Source organism: Chelonia mydas, chromosome 3 (genome assembly GCF_015237465.2).
Source record: "Chelonia mydas isolate rCheMyd1 chromosome 3, rCheMyd1.pri.v2, whole genome shotgun sequence".
NCBI classification, from domain to species: Eukaryota; Metazoa; Chordata; order Testudines; family Cheloniidae; genus Chelonia; species Chelonia mydas.
The window spans coordinates 142,824,549-142,852,136 of NC_057851.1; the positions used below are offsets into that span (position 1 = coordinate 142,824,549).

The 27,588-nt window shown below is 40.2% G+C and overlaps 1 protein-coding gene across 6 annotated transcripts in view; it reads left to right on the forward strand.

Annotated features, from left to right (window-relative positions):
* RASGRP3 (RAS guanyl releasing protein 3) overlaps positions 1 to 27,588 on the forward strand; it is a 90,299-nt gene that overhangs the window by 57,428 nt on the left and 5,283 nt on the right. For 3 of the 6 annotated variants that reach the window (XM_007071645.4, XM_043543435.1, XM_027833896.3), the window contains exons 9-14: positions 184 to 459; positions 7,955 to 8,032; positions 15,879 to 15,995; positions 19,358 to 19,473; positions 22,693 to 22,840; positions 26,838 to 26,874. In XM_007071645.4, coding sequence (XP_007071707.1) covers positions 184 to 459; positions 7,955 to 8,032; positions 15,879 to 15,995; positions 19,358 to 19,473; positions 22,693 to 22,840; positions 26,838 to 26,874 — 772 coding nt within the window. The remainder of the gene's footprint in view (positions 1 to 183; positions 460 to 7,954; positions 8,033 to 15,878; positions 15,996 to 19,357; positions 19,474 to 22,692; positions 22,841 to 26,837; positions 26,875 to 27,588) is intronic. The other 3 variants (XM_043543436.1, XM_027833898.3, XM_043543437.1) reach the window with 2 other exon arrangements.

The following is a 27,588-nucleotide window of genomic DNA, read 5'->3' on the forward strand; positions in this document are numbered from 1 at the left end:
CTAGTCAGATTGCTCTTGATGGAAAACTATTTGATTGTGGGGAACTTGTTTTTGGGTGACTGTGGTGGGGATAAAATGGACGTATTCAGCGTCCTGATGTGACTTGCTTAAGCTGCACTCAGAATAGATCAAACAAATGTTATGAATGGTCTTACAGAGTCTTGCTTCTATGTCTGTGTATAGGACTGGAATGAGATGACAGAACTGGTCTCCTCCAATGGAAACTACTGCAACTACCGCAAAGCTTTTGCTGACTCTGTTGGCTTCAAAATCCCCATATTAGGAGTTCACTTGAAAGACTTGATAGCCGTTCATGTCGTCTTTCCAGACTGGATAGATGAGAACAAAGTAAACATAGTGAAAATGCAGCAACTATCTATTACCTTGAATGAACTGGTTTCCCTGCAGACTGCTACTCATCATCTAGAGCCAAATATGGATTTAATTAACCTGCTAACAGTAAGTGTCATGAAGGTTCTGATTCACCTCTTGTCACAGCCCAGTAGGTGCATTCAAGTTAATAGGACTATTCATGAGAGCAAGAATTTGCAGGACAGCACTCTTAGTATGTTGGGTTTTTTTTTAAATAAAGGTGAAGATAAATAGGACAAATATATAAAATAGAGGCCAGTCTAGGTAAAACATGAATAAGGTCACAGAAGACTTTGACAAGATACAGTCTTGGCTAGTTGGAGCTAGAAGCTGGAACAGACAACTGAATTGATCGACTTCCTACTCTGTAGATGAGATGTACATCTCCATACTGTGAGATGTAAAAAGAGGTTCTGACCATTTACAGTTGTTAAACATACATTGGCATTTTTCACTGTTACCAAACCAGAGTTGTAAAACAAACAAACAAACAAAACCCTATATGACTATGCAGATAGTCCACATGGATTCCATGCTAACTTCTGTGTTAAAATATACCTTTTTAATTTAACCTTCATTTGTTTTATGGGGGTGGGGAATTTTCTTGTTTACTTATACACACACACAAATCTGCTGTACATTTTCAAGTCTGCATATTCTTTCAAACCTAAATATGAGGAAGTGGGACTTCAGACAGAAAAACCAAAGCAATAGGAAGCTGAGCCTGAAGGGCAAGAGCTGGATCCTGTGAAGTGGTAGCTGAAGTACTATTTACCTGTTGACATTTACATGAACTACTGTTGTCTGTGTTCATAGAGGGCCTGATCCTGATTTCACTGGGACCTGAGGGGCCTTAACACCTCTCAGGACTTTGCAGAATCAGGCCCATAGTTTTGTGCACTTGTATTCTTATGATTCCTTTGCCTCTAATACTTTTTGTTTTGTTTTTTAATCTTTTTCCTCATTTGTTAGTCACCTTCAAAAAGTTGGATCCCATTTTCCTTTTCCTTTTTTTAAACCATCCACTGGGAGACACAACTGAGTAAGAGATGGGTGCTTGCCTCTTTATGATACTGGGTCAGATGCGTTTCTATCATAACTCCACTGACTTCAGTTACACCAGGGTTAAAGTTGACCCATTACGTTGACTTTGTAATTGAGTGGCATTACATACTGCAATGTTAAAGCCCTAAACTCTGGTCATGAGTTAACATTTATTTGAGGCTTCACCTGCTTTTCATTTAGTGAGTGTACAGCTTTAACACGGTGGTGTCACATCAGCTTTTAAAACTTTAGTAGAATAGATAGCTCAATGTATCCTAAAATTCCTTGGGTGAAATCCTGGCCCCATTGTAACCTTTGGGAGTTTTTGCCATTGGCTTCAGTGAAGTCAGGGGTTGTAACCCCTTCTTGGAGTCATACTATGAATATTTTTTCAACATCTAGATACTACTCAGATTGGTACCATATAAATAACTAAAATAAACTGTTAAAATTTTCACAAAAGAATCTATTATTCTACTCTAATAGCAAAGTCATACAGTAGCTGAAATATTTCTGAAATATACTGGTCAATAAGTCAATGAGAATAGTTTGATCACGGGGGGAGAGAAAAGCTAAGATTTGCTGCCAAAATCTGGAAAGAATTGCATACTAAATATAGTTGACCCCTGCTAAAACATGAGCTCTTCCAGTGTGTTCTTCCTCCCTCACTATTAAATGTTGTACTTGATTTCCACTACACAGAAGGATAATTTTGTATTCAATCTATTGCTGCCTTTTCCATGTTTAATGTCAACTTCCTTCTAATCTTTAACTTGCCTAGAGAAGCTAGCTCCCTTATGGAGCCAGTAAATGGGTACAGTATTGTGCATCTCACTGTGAATCAGCCAATCAACCTGTTTGTTATGTACTGGCACCACTTTCCCACTAACTCTCTTCAGAAACTTTTGTACATGACTTCCCCAGTCAGGCTTGAATACCCGCGTGTAAAATGACTGCAATACCATAAGGGATTGGAGATCTTTAACGTGTCAAGCATTCTCACTGCTCTCAACTGCCAACAATCTGGCCTTCAGTTACTTGACAGGTTAATCATTGGATGTATACTTGCTGGTCAGACAGTTCAAAACTAAACTAAATGGGTATCTCACTGAGAACATGATCGTGTGGGGCTTTGCCGTTGCCTTCTCTGGCGTTTCTCATTGATCAATCCATGTCTCTTACTCTTTTGAGTAGTTTGGATGATGATGATGATTGCACAATGTTAATGTTAATGATTAAGGGATGACATCTACTTGCTCCATAGATAAAGGCTGCAGCCCAAATTTCTCTTTAAAGATGAATTTTACATCCCCTCTAAAATCCACGTATGTAGTCAGATTAGCTTGAAAGTGGGTAGACCAGCACAGGGGCAGTGGTAGAGTTTCTGCCAGTTTGAGGCTACTTCATCAAGGAGTTCTTAGGGATACAACAGCCAAAAAGTTAGCCATTTTAGCACTGCAAAAATCTAATTCCTTTTGGACAGTGAGGGGAGGAATAAGGGACAGGAAGCCCATGAAACTATCACGGTACAGCACTTGCTGAGGTTCATAGATTTAAGACCAGAAGAAACCGGCGACGCTTCTTGCTGCTGCTGCTTCTCGGAGGCATTTCGGCAGCGGGGTGTCTGGCACCCACCACAGTCTTCTGGGAATAGAAATATGCTATTCCCACAGAAAGGTTGGGGACCACTGATCTAGACTGACCTCCTGTATAACACAGGATTTCATCCTGTTACTCCTGTATTGAGCCCAATAATCTAGTCCTAATCCAATAATCTAACTCAATGTAATCTAAAACTATTTAGAACACCCATATGAGATGTAGCGCTCTCACTGATGTCAGCGGTAATTGCTGAGTGTTCAGCACTTTAAAGGTCAGGCCACTTATTTTAGGTGCCTAAGATATGAATTTAGGAGCCCACTTTTTAAAATCTTGGCCCTTTTGCGTTTCAGTATAAAAACGAACATACTGTGAGCTAGAAAGTCAGTTGCTTGTACAAGCTGAAAACAAATCAAAGAGCTGTGTGGTAACTAAAATGTCACAAAAGTGAGTATTGTTATACTGGTGCATGTCACATTTTTCCCCATATTAATGTGGTATAGGAGACTGTGACAAAATGAGAAACGGCTTGAAGCACTAGAAGCTAAATTCAGAGGTGATGTGTAAATTAGATGTATTTATACACCCTTACTAACGTGCAAGGAAATCAACCTTGGCATGACTTAAAAGTTGAGGCAAGAACAAGGTGTAAATTAAAAGAGGGGGGTGGCTTAATCTCACTTCAGGGTCTTACACTGTTGGTCTGTGCTATGCTCCCTTCCCCTCTGACTCCTCGACATTTGAGCTATACCAGTTTAGGGCATGTATACAGTGCCCTGCAGTTTGGATTATTTGGGGTGAATAGCAATGTGCACCGAAGTGCTGCACTGTACACTCCAGACAAACTTAAAGGTCCCTAGTTCTCACTAATGTAATCCTCTTCAAACAGGACTCCATTAGTACAATCTAGTACACAGTGTCCACACAGGAAAGTTACAGCATGGAACTTTGGTGCACACCGAAATCAACACATCCCCTTAATCCGAACTGCAGGGCAGTGCAGACATGCCCTTAGTTTCCCATTGACTGAGTGGGCCAAATTCATAGGTGAGCTGTATAGAGTTTCTTTAAAACTGATGCAGGTAGTCAGGCAGCAGCAGAACTGGGAAAGGTTCTAGGAAAAGCTCTACATTAAGAAAGAGTAGCTCTAAGAATAATACTGTTCTCCCCCTGCCATTCCCCCCTCCCCCAAGAGTATTATTGGGAAACGATAATTTTGAAAGGAGCGTGGGAAGGCTTAATTTAATGCTGGGATAATTATACCTGCTGCACAATCTCTCCAATATTGATGTGACTTCACATTCCCTTTACTCTTATAACATGGATTAGCATCTGACTGTAGGCAGCTGTTGAATTCCTTAAAAGGACTGAAGATAATGCATAGGTACTTTGCTAATCTACCACACATTTAATACAACAGCATATTAACCACATTTGATGCCAGAGTTTTTTGTTTTCTCTCTATTTTTAGCTTTAACAGTTACTTAACTAACCTGTTCTGAGATTATGCAAATAACTGGAAAGTCCCCATCATTTTTAGTCTAGCGAAGCAAAGTGACAAATACCTAAAAATCGAATGGAAAGTCAGTCACCCTCACAAACTCTTGCTTGGTGAAGTTTCTTTTACAAAACAGAAAATTAATTTATAACTCTTTATTTTTCAAAATGGTTTATAAATAAAACAAGAATGATAATTAAATTTAAAATTAAGAGCTACTTTCCATTATAAAGGGAGTAGTAGGGTATTTTTTCCCCAGCAGTTTTGCCTATCTTTCACTGAAATGCTGTGTAACTATTCTGTAACTGTATGATGTATTGAGAACTACATAGGAATTGTATATCTTTAAATTATCTACTAGTATTTGAATGAATTGAGTAACTAATCCCAACCCCTAAAAGATTTTATGATTAGACAATATTTAGTCCTACATTTTACTTACATGTTAAGTTTATTAAACTAAACATATCTGCTCATTAAAGGCCAAATCTCTATTGGTGTAAATGGGTACAATTAAATATCAATGATAAAAATTGCAATATGGGTACACTCTCCCTCCCCAGACATACACCCTCCCGTCTTACCCTATCTCCAAATGGCAAAACTTCTCTTGGCTTCAAAGGGACAAGGTCCTTAAATTTCAAACTATTAACTCTGTCATTCGCAACCTGATCTACTAAATATCACTGGCTTTAATGAAGTTTTGCCTGTTTATATGAACAGAGAATTTGGATGTACATGTACTTGGGTAAATAACTACATGAACAAAACATATTACAACAGTTATATAAAAGAGTTCTGTGTAGCTCAAAAGCTTCTGTCTCTCTCTAACAGTTACATCATAGTACATTTATTGTCTCTGGGGCAAATGCTGCACTCTCACTCACCCACCAATATGGGCTTGCAAGGCTCAGAAGGCAATGTACCAGTAAAATTAATGAAGCTGAATGAGTGGAAGACTCTTCCACTAGAGTGTGTGATCTTACTAAATGTTGCGTGTATGAAATGAATCCAAATATCTCTAATGTGCCCTATTTATTCTCAAATGTGAACAATAGGTAAAAATTTTCACAAGAGGCTAAGTCCCATTTTCATTGAGACTGAGGCTCCTAAGTGTCTTAGGCCTTCTGAAAATTTTATCAAGCATCTGTTGTTGTTAATGTGTCCGCTGAAGTTCTGCCAAAATGAAGCTGAGTTCTGGGTGAGGATTTTGAAATTTAGCTATCACTTGTTTGTATCACTTGCACCAGTCTTTTTCAGAATATTTTTTCCTCATAAATCTTGAGTCAAAGATAATTCTGTAAACAGCACCTCTTCAAATCTTTGAACAAAATAATCCTGATTTTGCAAGGTAGATAACTTCAAATCATATCAGAATTACTCCAGAATCTACTAATGCAGTGACATGATCACAGGAAACATGTAATGTTGTCTCCTGCCTCTTGCATACTCCAAGCCATTAGTGTTGATGATTTCTTTCCTTTATAGTTTAGAGTGGGTAAGACGTTGTGTATGATAAATCATTATTGTTAGAGCTGAGTGAAAGCTGCTAAAGTAATTCACAAACATTTGTTTCCATTTTTAGCAAACAATTTTTACTGTATTTGTGCCCTTTTTCTCATTTGCACAGCAAATCCGCTAGCCTGGAGGACTATTGGGTTGATCACGCCTATCCAGGAGGGTCTGGGAATGGAGCTGAGGGAGAAGGTGCTCATTCAGATACATGAAGATCTAAGGCCACATAAGCAGGGAGTGCCTGTGGTATTCATAGTGAGCAGAGTAGGAACTGGAGACATGAGATGAAGTGACTGGATTGGTTGGGAATGAAACAGTGGATTTGAGGACTCTGCTGATCCACAGAAGGAAGAAGCTTCTCCTTTGGCTTGCATCTAGTTGTGTACCTCATGAGATAGGGTCTATGCTCTAGTGTCCTCAGTCTCCAGGGTTTCTCTTGAGTTATCTGAGCAGTGGGACTTCCTCCTTTGTTACAACTTGGCATTATCTCTGCAGAGCAGCAGCAATAACACACCTGCTTCTGATGCACGGGACCCTCCCAGGTCGTTGCTGCTCACAAGCAGTGGATAGCGTATAGTACCCTGCTTTCGGCAGTAACCATCACTGGACTGGAGCCGTGAGCAGCACTGATCCTATTAAACTTCTCCTCTGCTGAGTCCTGAGGGTCTGAGCCTGCCAGGAAGGAAAAGGAGGAAAAGATAGCGGAAGCAGGAACACAAAAGGGAAAGATTGCCACTGCCTTCCCCACCCCCTCCAAAAAAAAAAAAAAAAAAGTCCTTGGACTTCCCAGCAGAGAGCATAATGTGATCTGCTTGTATTAAGTGCAGAAGAATGGAGTTTGTGATGCAGTTACCAGACTTTATATAGGGGGAGGGGGAGTAAGATGGCACCGAAGCTCTTCACAAGTGAGCGAGCTGCCTCTGTGGGCCTGGATGGGTTCAGTCAACACATTCATCCTCCAGAGTAGCGGATTTCCTCTTCTTAGAAGTCTAATTTATGGTAAGACAAAACTGACAGGTTTGACTGTTGATGTCTGTCCTTGAAAACAAGTTTGCTTGCAGAAGTTTTTTGTCGTGACGCTATAGAATATGGGCAGAAGGTGAATTTTGAATTTGTAATGACAAGTATTTGCACCAGCAGCTTGAGGCTGAGTTTTATGTTCATCCAGTCAGGGAATAGAAATGGACCATGAGACTTACATATCCAATCAAAGCAGCTTGAGTTTTGAACTGCCTGTATCTAGTGCTCACTGCAAATAGATTCAGGAGATTCGTGGGCTGAAATACGTTATATAAAACACTTGTAAAATAACATTGAACCAGAACCACTCTGTGATATGTTTGCAAGCAATTTGGGAGGTAAAAATATCCGAGATGAACAAATAGGTTTGTTGCAAATAGTTTGCCAATTTCTAATCAGCACGGTTTAAAATGTTACCTCTGTTTATGTTACAAATACATGACCAGGATGTTTGTTTCCTTCTTGCATCTCTCATATACACTGGATTCTTTTTCCAGGATTGTTGATTGCTGAGCTGCTGACAATGAAGCGTTTGTGGCAGGGTAATTCTTTGCACATGTTTGCATCCTTTGACAATGGTCAAAATGTGGGCCTGCCAAATGTGACGTGTTGTAACATACTACAGCTGGGGACTGTAATAGTTCATATCCTCTGCTGACTAGTACAGAGGGCGACTTGTAACACATTTGCTAGTGGGTTACAATAGCTCCATCAGAAATAGTATTCTTGCATATCTGTGCACCTCCACACACAAAGCCTCCCTACTTACGCTGAGTGCCAAATGGGAAAATTCCCGTTGACTTTTGTAGGAGCAAAAAGAGTCCCTTATTTTAAACTACTAAGCTTGCCTGTCATTTCCAACCTGATCGAATAAATATCACTGTTTTCCTACCTGCTTATTTACAGCTTTCCCTGGACCTCTACCACACAGAAGATGATATTTACAAGCTCTCATTGGTGCTAGAACCAAGGAATTCTAAATCAGTAAGTCACTATTATTGAATTTTGAAGGGGATACAGTTGCATATCAATTTTAGTATATTTATAGTAGCAATAATGAGATTATACCCTTAAATGCCTGGGAATTAGAAGAAAATAGACCCATTGGTGTTTGCCTGGTTCAAGTTTAATTAAAGTCTTTTTCATGTGTTTTTTATTATGAAGGTAGTCACTCATTATAGTTTTTATATGCATTTGTAAACGGAATAATTTAGAAGCTTCTTGTAAAATGTCCCAGATTTCATCTCTAATGGCTTTTAACCAAGCCTCAACAGGTTGCAAGAAATTTAGTGGTGTTTTATGCTAAGACACCATTTACAATTTTACTATTAACTAAATATTTTTCATGGGTCCCTTTCTCTGATTTTTGGATGACGATGATTGATAAAATTTTGTTTAAAAAAAATTAGTCCAAAGGTTGGTCTGCTGTTAATGATTTGGTATTTTATATCCCATCACATTCTAACTTTGTTTATACAAACATCAACTCTATTGCACTCTCAAACATGATTCATAATAATGTAAATCATATTACAGTAGGAATATGTTTTAACATCTGTACTTTTCCTGTGCTTTAAAAGAACACATTAGAGTGGACCCTGAGAAACTGGTGCATTTTTTTTATTGTGCTTTAAGAAGAATAGAATGTAGCTGAATCTAGTAAATATTCAATCTGTATTAATGGACCCTTAATTTAAATTATTACTATTTGTCCTCCAGTAAAAATCTTAGGACTCCAAAGAAGTCCACTTTCAGTTTATTAATTCCAATATTGTTTTACTCATCCAGGGCCCAGTCCTGCCACATGTCTCAACTCTAAAATCAGTGGAAATTGAGGGAGCCCAGGCACCTTCTAGGAGATGTTTAGCAGATTGCAGGACTGGGTCCCAAAACTTCTAAGTTGATTGTATGTAAATCCAGTCTTTTCAAAGCTTGTCTGCATTATGTAGGTTTTAAAAGCTTTGCAACCCCAAATACATTGTTTCCCTGTCTGTAGCAAATCATTTTGGGGGATTAATCAAGTTTCTTGATATAATCATAGTGCTGAGCCCATGAATAAAAACTGTTACTGTGGACAGTGTGCTGTAAGGTCATCTTTGCTCTGGTCAAATGTAGAACAAAAGAAACCTTTTTCTAAAAATACCTGATAATGGGGACTTCTCCTCTGACTATTTCAACAGGCTTTCGATTTTAATTCACTCTCAATTCCTGGAATTAATGTAACGCTTCTTTGTTCTTCATGGTTTCTAGGGTATGATTTGGTAGTAAAAATGCACACCTACTTGATCATTAATCAATCTATCTCTCTCATCCCTTGTCTCCTTTAAACCCCTTATATGCCTCCATTGCCATCAACAACTGCAACACTGAATTGCTATAGCAATGTGTCAAGAAGTAATGATGGGTCATTACTATGAAAAAAATTAATAAACACTTCACTGCTTTATTCTCCAGTCTCTCTTTAAAATAAAGATTATATAAATATTTTTTTTTCAAATACTGCAGGGAGCAGTCCTGTGACCTCAATAAATGATCTGGAGGATGGTGTGGATTGCACTCTCAGCAAATTTGCGGATGATATTAAAACTGGGAGGAGTGGTAGATACGCTGGAGGGCAGGGATAGGATACAGAGGGACCTAGACAAATTGGAGGATTGGGCCAAAAGAAACCTGATGAGGTTCAATAAGGATAAGTGCAGGGTCCTGCACTTAGGACGGAAGAACCCAATGCACAGCTACAGACTAGGGACCGAATGGCTAGGCAGCAGTTCTGCGGAAAAGGACCTAGGGGTTACAGTGGACGAGAAGCTGGATATGAGTCAGCAGTGTGCCCTTGTTGCCAAGAAGGCCAATGGCATTTTGGGATGTATAAGTAGGGGCATAGCGAGCAGATCGAAGGACGTGATCGTTCCCCTCTATTCGACATTGGTGAGGCCTCAGCTGGAGTACTGTGTCCAGTTTTGGGCCCCACACTACAAGAAGGACGTGGATAAATTGGAGAGAGTCCAGCAAAGGGCAACAAAAATGATTAGGGGTCTGGAACACATGACTTATGAGGAGAGGCTGAGGGAACTGGGATTGTTTAGTCTGCAGAAGAGAAGAATGAGGGGGGATTTGATAGCTGCTTTCAACTACCTGAGAGGTGGTTCCAGAGAGGATGGTTCTAGACTATTCTCAGTGGTAGAAGAGGACAGGACAAGGAGTAATGGTCTCAAGTTGCAGTGGGGGAGGTTTAGGTTGGATATTAGGAAAAACTTTTTCACTAGGAGGGTGATGAAACACTGGAATGCGTTACCTAGGGAGGTGGTAGAATCTCCTTCCTTGGAAGTTTTTAAGGTCAGGCTTGACAAAGCCCTGGCTGGGATGATTTGATTGGGGATTGGTCCTGCTTTGAGCAGGGGGTTGGACTAGATGACCTCCTGAGGTCCCTTCCAACCCTGATATTCTATGATTCTATGATTCTATGACCTTAGCAATACCATGAATGATCAGGGACTTCTATATAAGTAATTAATGAATAATCAGGGACACTCAGCATTTGCAACAGAGTACCAAAAAATGCTATAGCAATTTTCATTTGATAGCAATGTACCAATAATGATATACTGTTATAAACCCAAATTTAGAAAAGCGGGGTAACATTTTCAAAAGCACCTACACTAGAAAGTTTTTTGTTGTTTTAACTATGCCAGTATAGTTAAAAAGTAGCAAAACCCTGTAGTGTGGATGCAGTTATACCAGTATAAAAGCTCTGATATTGTATAAATTATTCTGGTTTGGGAAGCAAAATAAGTTCTGCCAGTTAAAGCATCTTGATACCAGTAGAACTGTATCTATGCTAGGGTTTTTACTGGTATAATGATGTTGCCAAAAAAATCACACCCTTAACTGACGTAGTCCTATTGGTAAAACTCAAGTATAAACCAGCTCTTAGTCTCATTTTCAAAAGCGACTTAGGCTCTTAAATCAATGAGCACTGCAATCAATTGGGACTTTTTCTTATATAGGTGCCTATTACCCCCCACCCCCTGTCCCGTTTTTTCACAGTTGCTATCTGGTCACCCTACTAGAAGGAACAGCATTCTGCTAGTGTATCCTTTAAATTGGGCTCAAATTATATTTTAATTGTAACTATATAAAAAAATTTAAGTTGACAAGAGTGTACACAATAGCTGAGCCACTGCACAATCTTGTTTATATTGCCCTTTTCAATCCCTCTTTTTCCCCTCCACCCCTCTGCCCCCAAAACAAACCTAATTTCTTCTCACCTTCCTCCTGCCCCCCAAAAAAGAATAGAGGTTGGCTTAAAAATTAACAGCTTTAAAAATGTTTGGGGTTCTCTTTATTTATCTTCTGGTTTGAGCATTTAGGGTTCACTCCATTTATTGGGTTAAAGCTGATTTTCTTGCATAACTCCATGAGCTGGGATGTTAAGAAAATATCATAGAATCATAGAATATTAGGGTTGGAAGAGACCTTAGGAGGTCATCTAGTCCAATCCCCTGCTCAAAGCAGGACCAACACCAACTAAATCATCCCAACCAGGGCTTTGTCAAGTCGGGCCTTAAAAACCTCTAAGGATGGAGATTCCTCCCTAGGTAACCCATTCCAGTGCTTCACCACCCTCCTAGTGAAATAATGTGTGCAAATATCCAGCCTAGACCTCCCCCACTGCAACTTAAGACCATTGCTTCTTGTTCTATCATCTGCCACCACTGAGAACAGCCAAACTCCATCCTCTTTGGAACACCCCTTCAGGTAACTGAAGGCTGCTATCAAATCCCCCCTCACTCTTCTCTTCTGCAGACTAACTAAGCCCAGTTCCCTCAGCTTCTCCTCATTAGTCATGTGCCCCGGCCCCCGATCATTTTCGTCGCCCTCCACTGGACTCTCTCCGATTTGTCCACATCCCTTCTGTAATGGGGGGACCAAAACTGGAGTAATACTCCAGGTGTGGCCTGTGTCTAGGTCACTCTGAACCCTATCCCTACCCTCCATCGTATCTACCTCTTCCCCCCAGCTTAGTGTCATCTGCGAACTTGCTGAGGGTGCAATTAATCCCATCATCCAAATCATTAATAAAGATGTTGAACAAAACCGGCCCCAGGACCGACCCCTGGGGCACGCCGCTTGATACCGGCTGCCAACTAGACATCGAGTCATTGATCACTACCCATTGAGCCAGACAATCTAGCCAGCTTTCTATCCGCCTTCTAGTCCATTCATCCAATCCGTACTTTTTTAACTTGCTGGCAAGAATACTGTGGGAGACCGTATCAAAAGCTTTGCTAAAGTCAAGATATATCACATCTACCGCTTTCCCCATATCCACAGAGCCAGTTATCTCATCATAGAAGGCAGTCAGGTTGGTCAGGCATGACTTGCCCTTGGTGAATCCATGTTGAATCATGTGGGATAGCAACAACGGACCTATAAGGCAGGGGTTCTTTGGTTTGTTCATTATCTCCAAACCTCCATAGTCTCCATCAATAGTCATGTAGCAATAAGATACCAAACTTGCAGGCCAATCCTGCAAGATGCTAAGTGCCTCCCAGCTCTCTTGGACTTCCTGCCAGCTATATGGGTTTTCCCCACAGACTATAAGTTTTCAGACCCTCATGTGGGTCTGCAAGGGATTCCCTGTTGGACTAGGGATTTTCCCTTCTGAGAGGCTCTTTCCCCATTACCCCACCTCCAAGGGAAGGGCAGCCAATCGGACCTGCTGTGCATGCTGGGTGGCTGCCTAATCCTTCAGCATGTGTCACAAGCAGCACTCTCTCCCAGCAGGAGCGGCAGCACTCCTATGAACTGAGAGTTACAGCTGGTCGGGAAACTGTGATGAAACAATTTTTTTTTGTCTGAAAAGCTAATTCATCAAAATCAGAACTTTTTGTGGTAACCTAACAGTGTCAACAACACTTCATCATCATCAAGAAATTGTTTCTCAGGCCCAGGATGGAATTTCTGGTCAAAACAAGAGAGACACCATCCCGGCCCCTTCTCTGAATAACCAATAGCCTGTGGCTAGGGCACTCAACCACTATGTGAGAAACCCAGGTTCAAGTCCCTACTCTGCCTGACTTAGAGCAGGGACTTAAATCTGGGTCTTCCACTTCACAGTTGAGTGCCATAACCACCAAGCTATTGGCTATTCTGGGGTCTCCCTTGCTCTCTCTCTTTTCAGCTTGAAAAGTTTTCATCCTCATGCAGAACAGGAACATTTTCAGAATACCAAACTTTCACAGGGTGGGAAGAGCACCTCCCACTCAGCTCCACTGAGAGATACTGTGAGGTACTAAATGCCTTCTATATGCTGAGGTCTGCAGGAGTTGAGAGCGGTCTGTACCTCACAGGATCATTCCCTAATACAGCAATGGTTCCCAGACACCCTAACATCACTCTGCTAAGCTCTGGGGTTTGGGAGTTATTACTGATGGGAGGGTGTTTTTTATTTTAAAGGGAAGGAACATGTCAAAGAGTGACCACAGCAATAAGAATGCAGTAATATCAGCTAGACTCTCATTCAGAGTAGTTATAAGTTTAGTGTGTTAATTTTAAAAGACTGTGTACTTCAAAAATGTGGAACTTGCAGTTGCAGGGGTGCAGCAAACTGTTCCTCTGAGACATGAACTCTAGCAAAGAAAGTTCCTTGCATGTTAGTCTTGGGATAAAACAACGATTTGAGCACGGTAGATGTGGAGAGTCATTTGTCACGTTACTTTCTTGTTTGAATTAACTTGAGCTCTCTGGACTTGAGAGTATAGAGATTTCTCTTTCCTAAACTTGCCTCCACAGTCTCATTGTAGGAGTTATATACCTAGGTTTGCAGCTACAGAAACTACAAGAGCAGTGAGGGGGAATGTGTGTGTGTTCCTCAACTCCTAACAGCCTTGGGCCAACGGTATAACTAATCCACCCCACTGATGCACCCAGGTCCTCTCTTTCTGCCAAACACAGCTGCATAGGAACCTTTACCCCTTTTTTTCCCCCCTCAATGGCAATGTGTAAAATACTTTTATTATATGTAGCTATATTTATAGTTTTTAAACACAAATTCTAAACACTACCTAAGTTTTAGATAGTTTAACTCGCTCTGCCTCAAGTCACATGAGCCAGTACCCTTCTACCAGGAAGCCTGACAATCTGTGAGACTCGAATTCAGTGCTTGCTAAAATTACACAAACACCTTTTGAGCCTTTGGGCTCTTGATCTCTCTTCAATGTCTCACTGAAGATTTCTTTCCTGGTTGCCATCGCCTCAGCCAGGTGTCTCTCAGTTGCAGGCATAAATAAACAAGTCCACCTTCTGGCATTTTTCATAAGGATAAGGCTATTTTGAGGCCTCCCTTGAAATTTATAACCAAGGCTGTCTCAGATCTTTCACTTGAACAAGTCCATCTTGTCCTTTTTCTTCCCTAAACCACACAGTCACTCAGGGTGAGTCAGATTGTATTCTAGGTATCACATGTAGAGCTGGGTGTATGTTTTTCTTTTTAATTTGCCAAATAATGCAGCTTTGGTCAAGGCAAAACTATTTGTGACATTGACACAAATTCGTGAATAGTTCTGGCAAAATAATTTTTCGGAACTTAAGCACTGTTCACAAAACAGGAGGGAGGTTTTAGGGCACTCACCTAGGAGATTGCAGGCCCAAGTTCAAGTCCCTGCTCCAATGACTATTTAATTAGTCACCGCTAGCAGCGCTGCCACCACCACCACCAAACTCTCCCTCTGCTTTCAGTGCCCAGAAACTAAACAAAATGAGATGTTTTGTTGCAGGTCAAATAAAATGTTTCATTTGATCCAAAATGAAGTTTTTTGTCAATTTTTTTGATTCATCCAAATTTTGCACAATTGTCGGTTTGGGTCAAACTGAATTTTTTTTTCCCAACTTTTCAGAACTGCCAACGAACTGAAAAAATCAGTTATTCACCCAACTCAAGTCACATGAGCTGTCAGCTACTGTTTAGACAAGAACATGCTATTCTGAAAATCAAACAGGCTGGCTGGCGCCTTTGGAGAGAAATCCAAAGGTTAGTCCCCCTGCTCAAAGGCTGTCTAAATGGATTAGGCTGAGTCCACAGTCCTTTTATGACCTCCCTAAAGTCCCTGTGCCAGAAAGATCTATGACTTGTTCCACTAGGATTAGCCAACCAGGCAGTCGTAACATGCCTTTATCAGAAGTCAATAGGGCTCCTATGTGGAACTCTGTCAATGCTTTCATAAACCACTATTCTCTTGACACTACACGAAGCATAAATGTTAATTTCAGGAGGGCGCTGCTTTCATCACTGTTGAACAAGCACTGCTCCTTGTCCCACCTCCTCAGAGAGGACAATGCTAGTTGTCTGCTAGTGGTGTGATTCTGTGGAGGCAACCTCAGTAAGGAGAAAAGGAAGTTACTTACCTTGTGTAACTCCTGTTCTCTGATTGTCTTGTCTCTACAGTGCCACACTGACCTTCCCTCCGCCCCTCTATTTTGGAGCCTGGTTACTGTTGAAGCACCTGGCGGTAGAAAGAAACCGGAGACAGTTAGCAGGGAAAGGCTATTCATGCATGCACCCTCAATTGTCACTGCTTCTGGAGGTTTGGTGGCTGCATGCTTAGGTGTAGGACTCCAACAGCATGGGGGCAATACAGTCTGAGAACTGGAGCTGTGTGAGGTAAGGAACTCCCCTCTTCCTTGAGACCTTACTTGACATCTTACCAAACAGGTTTTTCACAGCCTCGCTGATCCGATAATTTGTCATTCTGGACTGCAGTGTTACTTTAGCAATGAACTTTGTTTTATCATTAAAATTTGAAAAATACTGTTTTCTAATTTCTGTCAGCAACCTACCTCCCCAACGACCCCTAACAAGCCAGTAGTGCCACTGGAGTGGGCATCTGGAGTGCTACCAAAACCTGACCCAACCATCATTAACAAGCACATAAGAAAGCTAGTGGATGTAAGTATTTGAGAGATTATATTACTCAAAGGGGACAGCAACTTTGCCTTTCCTAAGATTTCCAAGAGCAAGATGAATTTCTGTTTTATAGTAACTTGTGATCTTCATGCTTGTACTGTCAGACTTTAACTTTACTCTGAAAATCAAAGATCAGGTCAGCAACCCAGTATCCGGATGCCAAAGCATAAACTTTCAGAAGTTTGAAGTCAGGCTTCCCTTTTTATGGGCTCTATTTGTAAAATGAGGTGCAAATGGATTTTGGCAGGCACCAATGCAACTGCAACCCTTTCTGAAATCTTATCTGTAAGTGCTACAGTAACTTATGTTTGCCCTGACTTGCTGGCAAACCTCACGATTCTTGGCACTGGTGTGTGTATGCAACTTTTTGACAGCTTAAAAATCAGGCAAGTCAAATTTGTACTTCAGAACCAAAAGGGCAGAAATGATTTTTATTTTATTTTATTGTTCAGGATCTGACAAACTTAGTCTAAATTCCCTTCCCCTCAATGAGCCATCTTCAGAGAGAAGCCATGCCTAGTTTAGCAGCATTTGGTAGCCTGAGCATTCTATTGGTGCCATCAGCAGTATTTCCAAACATCAGGACAACAATTTTCTACTATAAACCTCAACTCCATTCTATTCTGGGCCACATGGTCAATAGGTTTTTTTGTTGTTGTTGTTGTTATGACTTGGTTGAGATTAATCATTGGTTAAGATTAGCTCATATGATCCTGTGATATAAAACCACCGTAAGCCTGTGCTAATTGCGGCTGCGGCACAGTTAGGACCTGCTCTTGCTCCCATTGAAGTCAATAGGAGTTTTGCCATTTATTTAAATGGGAGCAGGAGCAGGCCTTTGAGTGCAAAGATCTGGGCTGCATTAATCCTAGAGATGAGCTATAACTAGACCTTGGTGGTTCAGATAAAATGGGAGCTGGATCTGAACAGTCCTGGGGTTTTTGGTTTTTTTGGGATTTGCAAAATAAAAACTACAAGGCAATCTGTGGCCCATCTCGGATTTAAATTTAGACTGGTGTTGAGTGTCTGGAGCATATTGTGCACGCTGAAGGTAGCATAGTCAGTCTCTGTCTCCCATTTTAGAGGCTGATGTCAGACATGTGGGCATAATTAGGTTGAGAATTGTGCTCTGGAGCTAACGGACCAAATTTGGAAGGGATATGTAAGGTGGAACAAATCATTTTTTTTGCTAATTTAGATTCCTTTAGAACTACTTACATTTGCTCCACTGAAGTGTAACAGACTCTTAATGGGCTAATTTGCATACCGAGGAGCCAGAAGACCTACATTAAAGTTAAAAAATCCCAAAACAAACTAGCACTCTATGGAAAGTAGGAGGTTTCTACTTTCCAGAGAGTGCTAGTTTGTTTTGGGATTTTTTAAGGCCAGAAGACACCATCAGATCAGCTGGTCTGTCCGCCTGTACAACAGAAGCTATTGAATTTCAGTCAGTTTTTACCATTCTAATGAGCCCAATTACTTGCATTAGTGTCTGGATGGCTTTCTGGAAGATACGCTTTAGTCAGTCTTGATTTGAAGACGTCAAGAGATGGAGAATCGCCCACTTCCCTTCGTAGTTAGCTCCATGAGTATTCACCCTCATTGTTAAAAACAATGTGTGCCTTATTTCTAATTTGAATTTGGCCTTAGCTTCCAGCCATTGGTTCTTGTCATGACCCTTTACACTAAATCAAAGAGCCCTTTATTACCTGGGATTTTCTCCCTGTAAAGGTATTTATACACTGTAATCAAATCACCTCTTTTCTTTTTTTGATAATCTACATATTGAGCTCTTAAAGTCTGTCACTCAAGTCATTTCTCCAACTGTCAAATCATTTTTGTGACTCCTTTCTGCACCCTCTCCACTTTTTCCACACCCTCTTTACAGTGTGAATATCAAAACCAAATGTGCAGTATTCTAAGCCTTGGTCTCACCAAGGTAATATAGAGAGGGAAAAAATCCATTATTTCCTTGCTTATACCCCCTAAGGATTGCATTTGCCCTTTTTGCCAAATCATCACACTGGGAGTTCGTCTTGAGTTGCTTGTCCGCTATGATCTCTAAATCCTTTTCAGAGTCACTGCTTTCCAGCATACAGTTTCCCATTCCTTGTTCCTAGACATGTGACCTTGCATTTGACTGTATTAAAACACATTTTGTTGGAATGGGACCACCTTGCCAAGCAATCCAGATTGCTCTGTATGACTGTACTGCCCTCATCCCTATTTAACATTCCTCCAATTTTGTATCATCTGCAAATTTTATCAGTAGTGATCTTATATTTACTTCCGGATTATTGATTACAATGTTGAATAGCATCAGGCTGGTGGAAGCCCTCCTGAAAACACCCCATTTGATCATTTCCCATTGACAGCTAATTTTTTTAATCTGTCAGTTATCTAGTTCCTAATCCATTTAGTGTGTGCTCTGTTGATACTGTATAGTGCTAACATTGTAATGAGAATATCATGCAGTAGTAAATCAAATGCCTTTCAAAAATCTAAGTATACATAAATCTACATAGTTAGCGTTACCAACCACATCTGTAACTGCATCAAAAAATGAAATCAGATGGTTTAACAAGATCTATTTTTCCATAAAACTGTTTTGACTTTGACATATACTTTTCTCCCAGTTTTATGGCATGTGACTTAGAGTTCCTTATGCAAATGCAAATAGCTACAAAGAAACTAAATTAGTGTGGCGGGGGAGGGCCTTGCTTACACTACCTTATGCCACCTTGTGAATTTGGGACACTATCTGTGTTTACATTAGGCGGTATGTCATAGATTGAGTGTGTGTGTTTGAGTGTAGGGGTTCTGGATGTCAGGGTATTTATAAATAAAGTAGATTTATGAAGTATTATATTGGAGAGAAGAGGAACAGCTCTGGTCATAAACTTATAAAACGTAATCAAGAAAATCTGTAATACTGAAAAGAAAGTTTCTTATGGGTGTGTGGTGTTTTTACCAAGTACATGATGCAGGATGAAAAGGGTGGTGCCAGGGGGATGATTTGACAGCATGTGTGAATAAAAGTAGTAGGATTATTGTACGTGTGGTGGGAGCACAGCAGTATGTACATTAGGTTACTATCGAGGGCAAGTTTTCTTTGAAGAACTGGCCTTTTCCCTACAGTCTAACAGATCTGAACATGAAAGTACCAGGTACTAATAGCGTGCATTGGATTAAATGAACCAGTTCAGCAGTGTCTGGTTAATAGGGTTGGACATTTAACTCATGTAACTCCAAAACTGGTTTGGAGTCATAAATGTGCATTGATTGGATTTTATTTTGCCATTGTGTTGTCAGTGAGACAGACAGTCACTTCCTTCATCTTTCAGTCTGTTTTTAGGAACTATGATCATGACCATGATGGTTATATCTCTCAAGAAGACTTTGAAAGTATAGCTGCCAACTTTCCTTTCCTGGACTCCTTTTGTGTATTGGACAAAGACCAGTAAGTTTATATTTTTCTTTAATTTCTTTCTTTGTTTCACTGCATTTTTAAGTTAAAGAACACAGAATGCCTCCCAGACCTCCAAACTTTTTATATATGTGGCTTTTCACTCAGAAACTGGAAGAGTAATGATGATTAATCTTTTACCTTTTGTTATTTTTTTATTATTTATTATTATTATTTATCATTTATATTGCAGAAGTTCCTAGGAGCCCTCCAGTTCAGGGTCCAATTGTGCTCACATTTAGACAATTCCTGCCCCAAGGAGCTTACAGTCAAAAAGATGTGATATATCAGATGGATAAAACAAAGAAGCAGGCAGGTAGGGGCAGGAGAGATGGTAACAAATAGTACAGAATGTGCACAATTCTTAGCCAATTGGGAGTGGTTATCATAATTATTTAAATTTGATTTGGCAGATTACACAAGTAGGTGACTCTGATTAGCTAATTAAACCATTTAGAACGTGTAAAAGAAGAACAGAAAATGGTACTGAAAATACCAGAGTGATGTGGTGTAAGGCTTTCCTGTTTAATTAGGCCTCTGAAAATATTAACATCTTGGTTAGGTGTGGATTTAACCCTCAATAGTATAAAGCACATCAGCATGTGAGATGTGCCATTGCTGGATCTGTACCTTGGTGTACGACTCTAAGGCCTCCATTTGAGTGATTAACATTTATTAGATGTGACTGGGGATTTTTTTAATGGAATGCAAGACACGCAGATCCTAGGCAATGAGCACCCTACGAACAAATATCTTATTATGATTTGCCTTCATGTGAAGTACCTTGTACACTTTTTCAGTTGCTTCCTCTTAAAGATGTAGCTAAGAGTGAAAAGATCCAGAATATGAACTGGAAGGGGTTTTTGATTATTTATTTGTTGTTTCCTTCGATGAAATTTGTTGGGGTTTTTGTTTTGTTTTGGGAGGAGGTTTGAGAATTTTCTGTAAACTCTGGAGCACCTGTACAAAATTTCAAAACTTTTCAATACTTTTTATTACTATCATCTGTCAATTTTTCACAAATACAAAGGCCACTTTTATATTTTGGAAGGAAAGAGACACAACCTCCACGTAGTTAACGATGTCCAGCCAATCAGAACCAAATTCTAAAAGGCAGGTCCCATCCAGATACACAGCTACATGCTTGTTTGCCATCCTTATTACTTAGTAAGAGTAGTCTGGACCTGTTGACTGAAACCAAGATGTAGCCTTTTCTCCAGATCTTCTTGGGAGCAGATCAGGGCCAGGACATCAGAGTTGCTCTAACTTGCCCCAGTTGAGCACCTCATGAAACCCAGTGATTCTACAAGCTAAGAGCCCCGGGGGTGTTCTATGTTTGGGTTAGTTTAGGCCACTACAGCTAAAGGCCTGACTCTTTTCATATCAAAATTGTACAAGCCATCTGCTTTGTACAGCTGCTCTAAAATATTTTCAGTTGGTGAAATAGATGTCATATCTCTCAGTCTAAAGAACATACATGGTACACCGTGTGACTGCTGCATGAACAGTTACATCAGAACAATCACCTTGCCTGTCCTGAAGGTCTGGTATCTGATCAACACACTTGTTACATAAGAGAACCTTCCTGAATCACTGTGCACTGGTGTGGTATTGTAGGGAAATGAGGACATGGAAGTTATCTTGCTGGGCTTTAGAGTGACACTTCAAGGAAATTAATGGGAGATGGCTTTTTTTTTTTTTTTTTTTGCGTGGGGCACAGAGGAAGAGGGAAACATCGAGTATTTATTAAGGGGAATCAGCAATCATTGGAAGAAGGGTAGGAGGCTTTTTGGGCCTAAGAAGTTTTGACAGTATCCTTGTAAGTATAATAAGTATATTAATTTGGCTGATCACAAAAGCACTGCTAAATCGGTTTACATTCATATGATATGAATGCTTTAAAATCAGTATGAAAGATAGAGAATACAACATTATCACGAGGAGAGCTGTAGCATTGCCCTGGCACCTGAAATCAAGGATGAAGCAGCACTCTGGCACATCTGGTGCATGGGGTTGCAACACCACTCAAATTTGGCACGGCTGCCCCTCCAGCATGGACAGAGGAGCAGCTGGGCCAAATCTAAGTGGCACTGCAACAGGGCAGGTGGAGCCCAACGCTGCACAAATTTGGCCTAGCTGCCCCCGATAAAGACAGAGGCGCGACCTCCCAGGCTAACTTGAGTGCTGCCATGATCCCATGTGCTGGATCACATCACTCAAATTTGACCTGTGCCGTGGGAGTGAGTGGAGCCACGGGGTGGCTGGGATCTGGAGGAGCTGCCCTAGCCTGGGACAGGAGTGAAATGCTGTGCTTGGTGAGTACTGATGAGTGGCCGGAAGGGTTCCTTGAGGGGCTGTGGGCTAGTTGCTGGTGGGCTGTGGAGTGAGTGGGGAGTGCTGATGTGGTGAAGGTACGGGGGTGTTGGGGGCTGTGGCTTGTGGGACTGAGGGGTTGGGAGGTTGCTGTGAATGGCATGTATGCCACGGGTTGGGGGTGGGCTGTCAGGATAAGTAGGGGCTGATGGAAAACTATTGCCAACCTCATCTGGCCAGCCAGTTAAATTGGTTTATGGAGTGGCCCAAACATAGATGGAGCATACCAACAATTGTTGCCCTTATTTGAAGTTTGTACAAACTATTAATGTTGTAAAAACGGTATCTTACATATGCCATCAATGGGCTTTTTGACAAACTACATGGGTGCTTTGGATGTGCCTTGCTACCTAGTTTACAGTTTGGCATATAAATATTGAGTTAAGCATGTCTTTTTTTGATACGTGTGTTTGTTATTAAGGTGTGAAGTCTCATAACTGCTGTTGCACAGTTTCAGTTAGATAAAATGAACGGGTAAAATGTTGGTTGATTGTTATGGTGATAACACAAGATAATCTCCCAAATCTATCTCATGGGTGAGAGAATTAGCAACTTGCAATCACTTCTGAAGGGCTCCTGCACCATAAAGTTTAGCACTACAACGCTGATCTATCATCAGGAGAGAAAGCCATGCCTGCTAGGCAATGAATTTAGTTTTAGCTCTTTAATAAGGGGCAACATTATCTCTTTAGAGCATCTGAGTAGAGACTTGGTTTCTCTACCATCTCTTTTATATATTATGTTCTGTACATGTGTATTCTATACGTTTTTAAACAGTTGAACCCCAAAATGTCCAAAGTGGCGACATATTAATAGATTACCCTGAAATTCTTTGAACAGGGATGGTCTTATCAGCAAAGAAGAAATGATGGCCTACTTTCTGAGGGCTAAATCGCAGCTACAGTGTAAAATGGGACCAGGTTTTATTCATAACTTTCATGAGATGACCTATCTTAAACCAACTTTCTGTGAGCACTGTGCAGGATTTGTAAGTATGTTTTTAGCACTCTCATGCTTCACGTATAGACTTAGTCAGACTCAGGATATGATGAACTAACACCACAAAGAGGAAATGGGCCCCAAACACTAGAAGGAAGAATAGTGTCTTCATCCTGGCCTAATATCTCATTACAATGAGACATTGAAAATGTTTACTCTGTGCTGTCGATATTTTCTTCCTTTGGCTTTTGGATGTTTTGAATTTTAAGACTTTCTCTTTGGGAAAGAGAGGTGATGGCCAAGGAAATAAGGGTCTGGAGATTCCTAAAGGATGGAGGGAGAGAATCCTCACAGAGAGCTTATCTACACAGGGAGCTAAACCAAATTAACTAGAGAAAGTGGGTGTGTGGAGTAGATGATGTGGATGAAGAAGAGGCAGAACTTTTTCATTAAATTGCTCTTGGCACCATAACTCTGCTCAGATTGAGAAGAATGTTAAAAAAATGTCCAATAAATCAATGGCACTTTTAGCAACATGTATAAAATATGAAAAATTATTTGATTTCTCCAACATAACATACAGAATGCCATCAATTAATGATAGAGTACCATCTTTTAAACAAATTAACTCTTTACTGAAGCATTTCCTGAATAGTCAAGCAAACCAAATATTTTTTTAAAACCAATAATAAACCTTTCACCAGTTCTGCTTCAAACAAGTCATAATAAAAGAATGAATCAGTAGGCTTTAAATAAAAGGAGTACTCTTGGCACCTTAGAGACTAACAAATTTATTTGAGCATAAGCTTTCGTGAGCTACAGCTCACTTCACTGGATGCATGCAGTGGATTTTCCACTGCATCTGATGAAAGCTTATGCTCAGATAAATTTAGTCTCTAAGGTGCCACAAGTACTCTTTTTCTTTTTGCGGATACAGACTAACACGGCTGCTACTCTGAAACCTAGGATTTAAATGTTACTTTTAAATGAATGTAAAGTACAATCTGAAATATTATGCTGGATTACTATTTTCCCATTTGAACTTCCATTGAGGAGGTATTGTTTTTTCAACACATAATTGGTTTCCATATCACTCGGTGGCAAAAATCCACTCTCCTTTAGGACCAATATCTGCTCGTTGTTTCCCTTCTTTTTGCATCTTCCTTTCTTTCTCTATCTTTGTGAGTCTTCTCTGTTCTTCCCTCTGTATTTCCTTCCCTGCAGCAATTCCCACCTCCCCATGGTCTTCACTCGCACTTTTTCCCATTCTAACTGCTAAAATGATCAGCAGTGGAATACTTAATGTTGAAGTGGCCTCATGAGAGTAGAGGAGGTCACACTTATTAGATCTGTCCTTTTCAGGCTATCTGCAGTTGCAGGAAGACATCACTGCGTTGGTTACACTTGATTCACATTTGGAAGATTTTCTTCACAAACATGAGGGCTAAAAACTTGGTATTTTTTTAAATGGAAATGTGATGCTGCAAAATCTGTGGGTCACATAAATACACCAATCAAGATGGATCTGGCCCAGGGGCCATATGTTAGGCATCTATGAATGAGAGCATTTCATGTTAAGAGATCTATTGCCTGTTCAAAAACTTTTTGTTTTATTTCGTTGTGGAGAAAGCAGATGATTTGTTAATGGATCTCGGTATATTGACAAGTAAACTATGGAGGGCTTACAGCTTTGTTTTAATTTAAAAATCTCATGGTTAGAAAGAGGCAATACATTTATCTTACAGGCTATTAAAGATCTGAAAACCACTGAAAGCTGTTTTGCATATAATGCACCCTTCTAATATGGAAGATATGCTTTAGTCAACAGTTATTGGGTTCAGTGGAGGAGTAACTGGATGAAATTCCATGGCCTATGATATACAGGCGGTCTGACTAGATGAACTAATGGTCCCTCCTGGGCTTAAACTCTGTGAATGTTAAGATCTATTAATTAATCTCCTACAATGAGACAATAGGCTATTCCACAAAGCAAACCAGAAGAAAACTTTATCACCTTGAGATGGTCCCCAAGTTCTCTGATCTGCTTTCTTGCCTTTTCCATTGATGTCATTTTAGGAGTAGTTTTTTGGGGCCTGCTCCTGAGATGAGCTGAGATTTCAATAGCAGTCAAACAGTGTGTCTGTGGCAGAGCGGAAATTAAACCCAGATCTCCAGTGTCCTATCCACAAGCCCATCCTTGTTCTCCAGAGGACTAAGCTTTTTACTATTTGTCCTGTTCTGGAATAATTCAGTACAGCTGTATTTTTCTGAAGAGAAAAGGTGGTATTTTGAGTAAAGAGAGAGGGTCAAAGATATCCCTGATGCAAATTCACTGAATCCAGTGACATTGTGTCAGAGGTGAAGTTGTCCCAGAGTATGTAATGAGAGCAAAAGAAATTGAACTTAAAAGCTCTTCATGCATTACTCCTGCATTTCAGTTCTGTTCATTCAGGGATAGTGCATTGTTTTGAACTGATGTGGTGATTCAAAGTCAAAATAATGTGCACAGAGAGTGTACAAGGCTGAATTGAAATGACAATTAAAGGTCAATGCTAGCCAATAAAATATCTATTATTAAACACATGTGAACATTAAATGTCAAGCTAAAATCTCTTGGCATTTGACAATGCTGAACTGATGTGGCTATTACAGGTCAAAGTTGTATCCAGTGTTGTATTAATGCAATGGGGACTGTTCAGACATTTCCGCTTAGCTTAGAGCTACCTCAAGTTAGCTCTCAGAAAATCTGTGTCCAACATGTTCAAACTTGCTGGAGTAGAATCTGTAACTTAATCTCCATTGTGTAACCGTCATAGTGATGTCAAATTAGAGGCTAAAGAAGGTACTATGTTGGATGGGTAGGATAATTTAAAGCAAAATGATATTCAGTGTTACTGGTCCAAAGATTAATGGAAGCAAATAATTATCAAAAACTATTTCCTGGTATGAAGAATCATAAATAGCTATCAGCAAAAAGGGCTGGCAAAGCCATGTAAAATAGCAAAAAGTGTCAGTTCTGGTGTCACTTTCCAAACTAATACAAATGCGTACCATTCTCATTATCTGGCCACGTAAACCAAGTTTAATTTTAGTGTATAAGTATTAAGAGAAAACAAAGGGAAAGGAGAACTTTAGCAATATAGCAGTGGGTATAAATTATAGACTAAATTCACCACCCACCCTTATTTCTGCTGCTGTCCCCTCTAGTGATCCATTCTCTGTCTTTCTGGCAAACAGAGGCTTGGGACATTTCAGAGCGTGGTTCTGCATCCCTGCCCATCCTGGCTCATAGCCATTGATGGACCTATCCTCCATGAATTTATCTAGATTTTTACATCTTACATTCAAGCTAACTTTATTCAAATTTAGCAATGCACATGTTGCTTGTTAAGAGTCTAATACTACACCTTCTGCTTGTGCAAGCCGTCTCATGTACTTCTGGGGGACTTCTGGGGTGAGCAAGGACTAATCATGGGAGGGAGGGTTGCAGGGCTGACCCCCAGAGCCTATTTTCAAGCCAGTTTTGACATTTGACTTCAGCCATTTTTGGGAAAAAATAAGATGGCCAGAACTGTCCTTTACAGTGGATGCGTTGGTGACTGCTATAGTAAATGAGAGCCTAATTTTTAATCTGTGTTATTTTGTCCTGACATACCTGCACGTCACATGCCATCCAAGTAGCCAGAGAATGGCTATATTAGCATTGCATAGCTAGATTACATTAAGCACTCCAAGCAGTGTTATACTTTATGCTGATTCATTTAGGTAAACTGACAAGATGGCAATTTTTTACCCATTTCTGGAAGCAGGCATGTTCTGTGTCTCCTTTCCTATGCTAGCTCCATTGTAGGTAAGAGAAGTGAGGGTGGAAGCCAGTCTAAGTTTATCACAACTGGAGGGGGAGTTCTATCTAACAGGAAGGGTGTTGAGAGCAGTTATATCCTGTTTGTGCTTTTGTAGCTATGGGTACTTCCTTCATTTATGACCTTGTTTTCCTTCCAGCTTTCTTTTCTGATTCCTTGATGTTCTTTTGTCTTTCATTACAGCTCTGGGGTATAATCAAACAAGGATATAAATGTAAAGGTAAATACATAATGCATGGATGTTGTTTTCAAGACATAGGTATTATGATGTTTAGCACAAATAAGTCAGACTCCTATTTTTGGCAAAAACATTCTGTTCATCCAAATTTTGATGTGTCATTTGCGACAAAATTCTCAGTAATCTGTGAAGTTTTACTGTTATAAAACACTAGCTGCATGCTCATACACTACAAGCCAGAAATCCAGTGTGATCTCTGGTTTCACAAGGATGTAGCTTAGTGCTAGTGATTAGAATTTATATTGGTAAAACTAATTCACTCCATGTGAAGTAGAGAGAAATCCTGAAGTGTTTTAGCATTTTGATTTGGCCCTGAAGCTCAGGAGATCCATGTGGGCTGGCAGTGCTCTTGTCTTCCTCCTATCTGTCTGTCAGATAAGTCTACTAGCCTCAAAATGCAATAGCAAGAATGAGCTACTTGCAATACAGATAGTCAACTTTTTAATTCCTAGAATACCTGATAGATTGAGATCTCATTTCCAGGTTTCTTCCCCCTCCAATAAAAATTTCATTTAAAAAAACCACACAACCTGCAACTCTTGTACTCCTGGCATTTGAACACTTTCTGGAAACTTTGTCGCTAATTGTTGAATCAGCATGTATTTTTCATGAAGTACAGGTCTACTCCAGTAAGAGACATGGAAAACAGCATTGTGGATTCCATGATTCTTGCACTTTTGTGATTTCCAGGGCTCA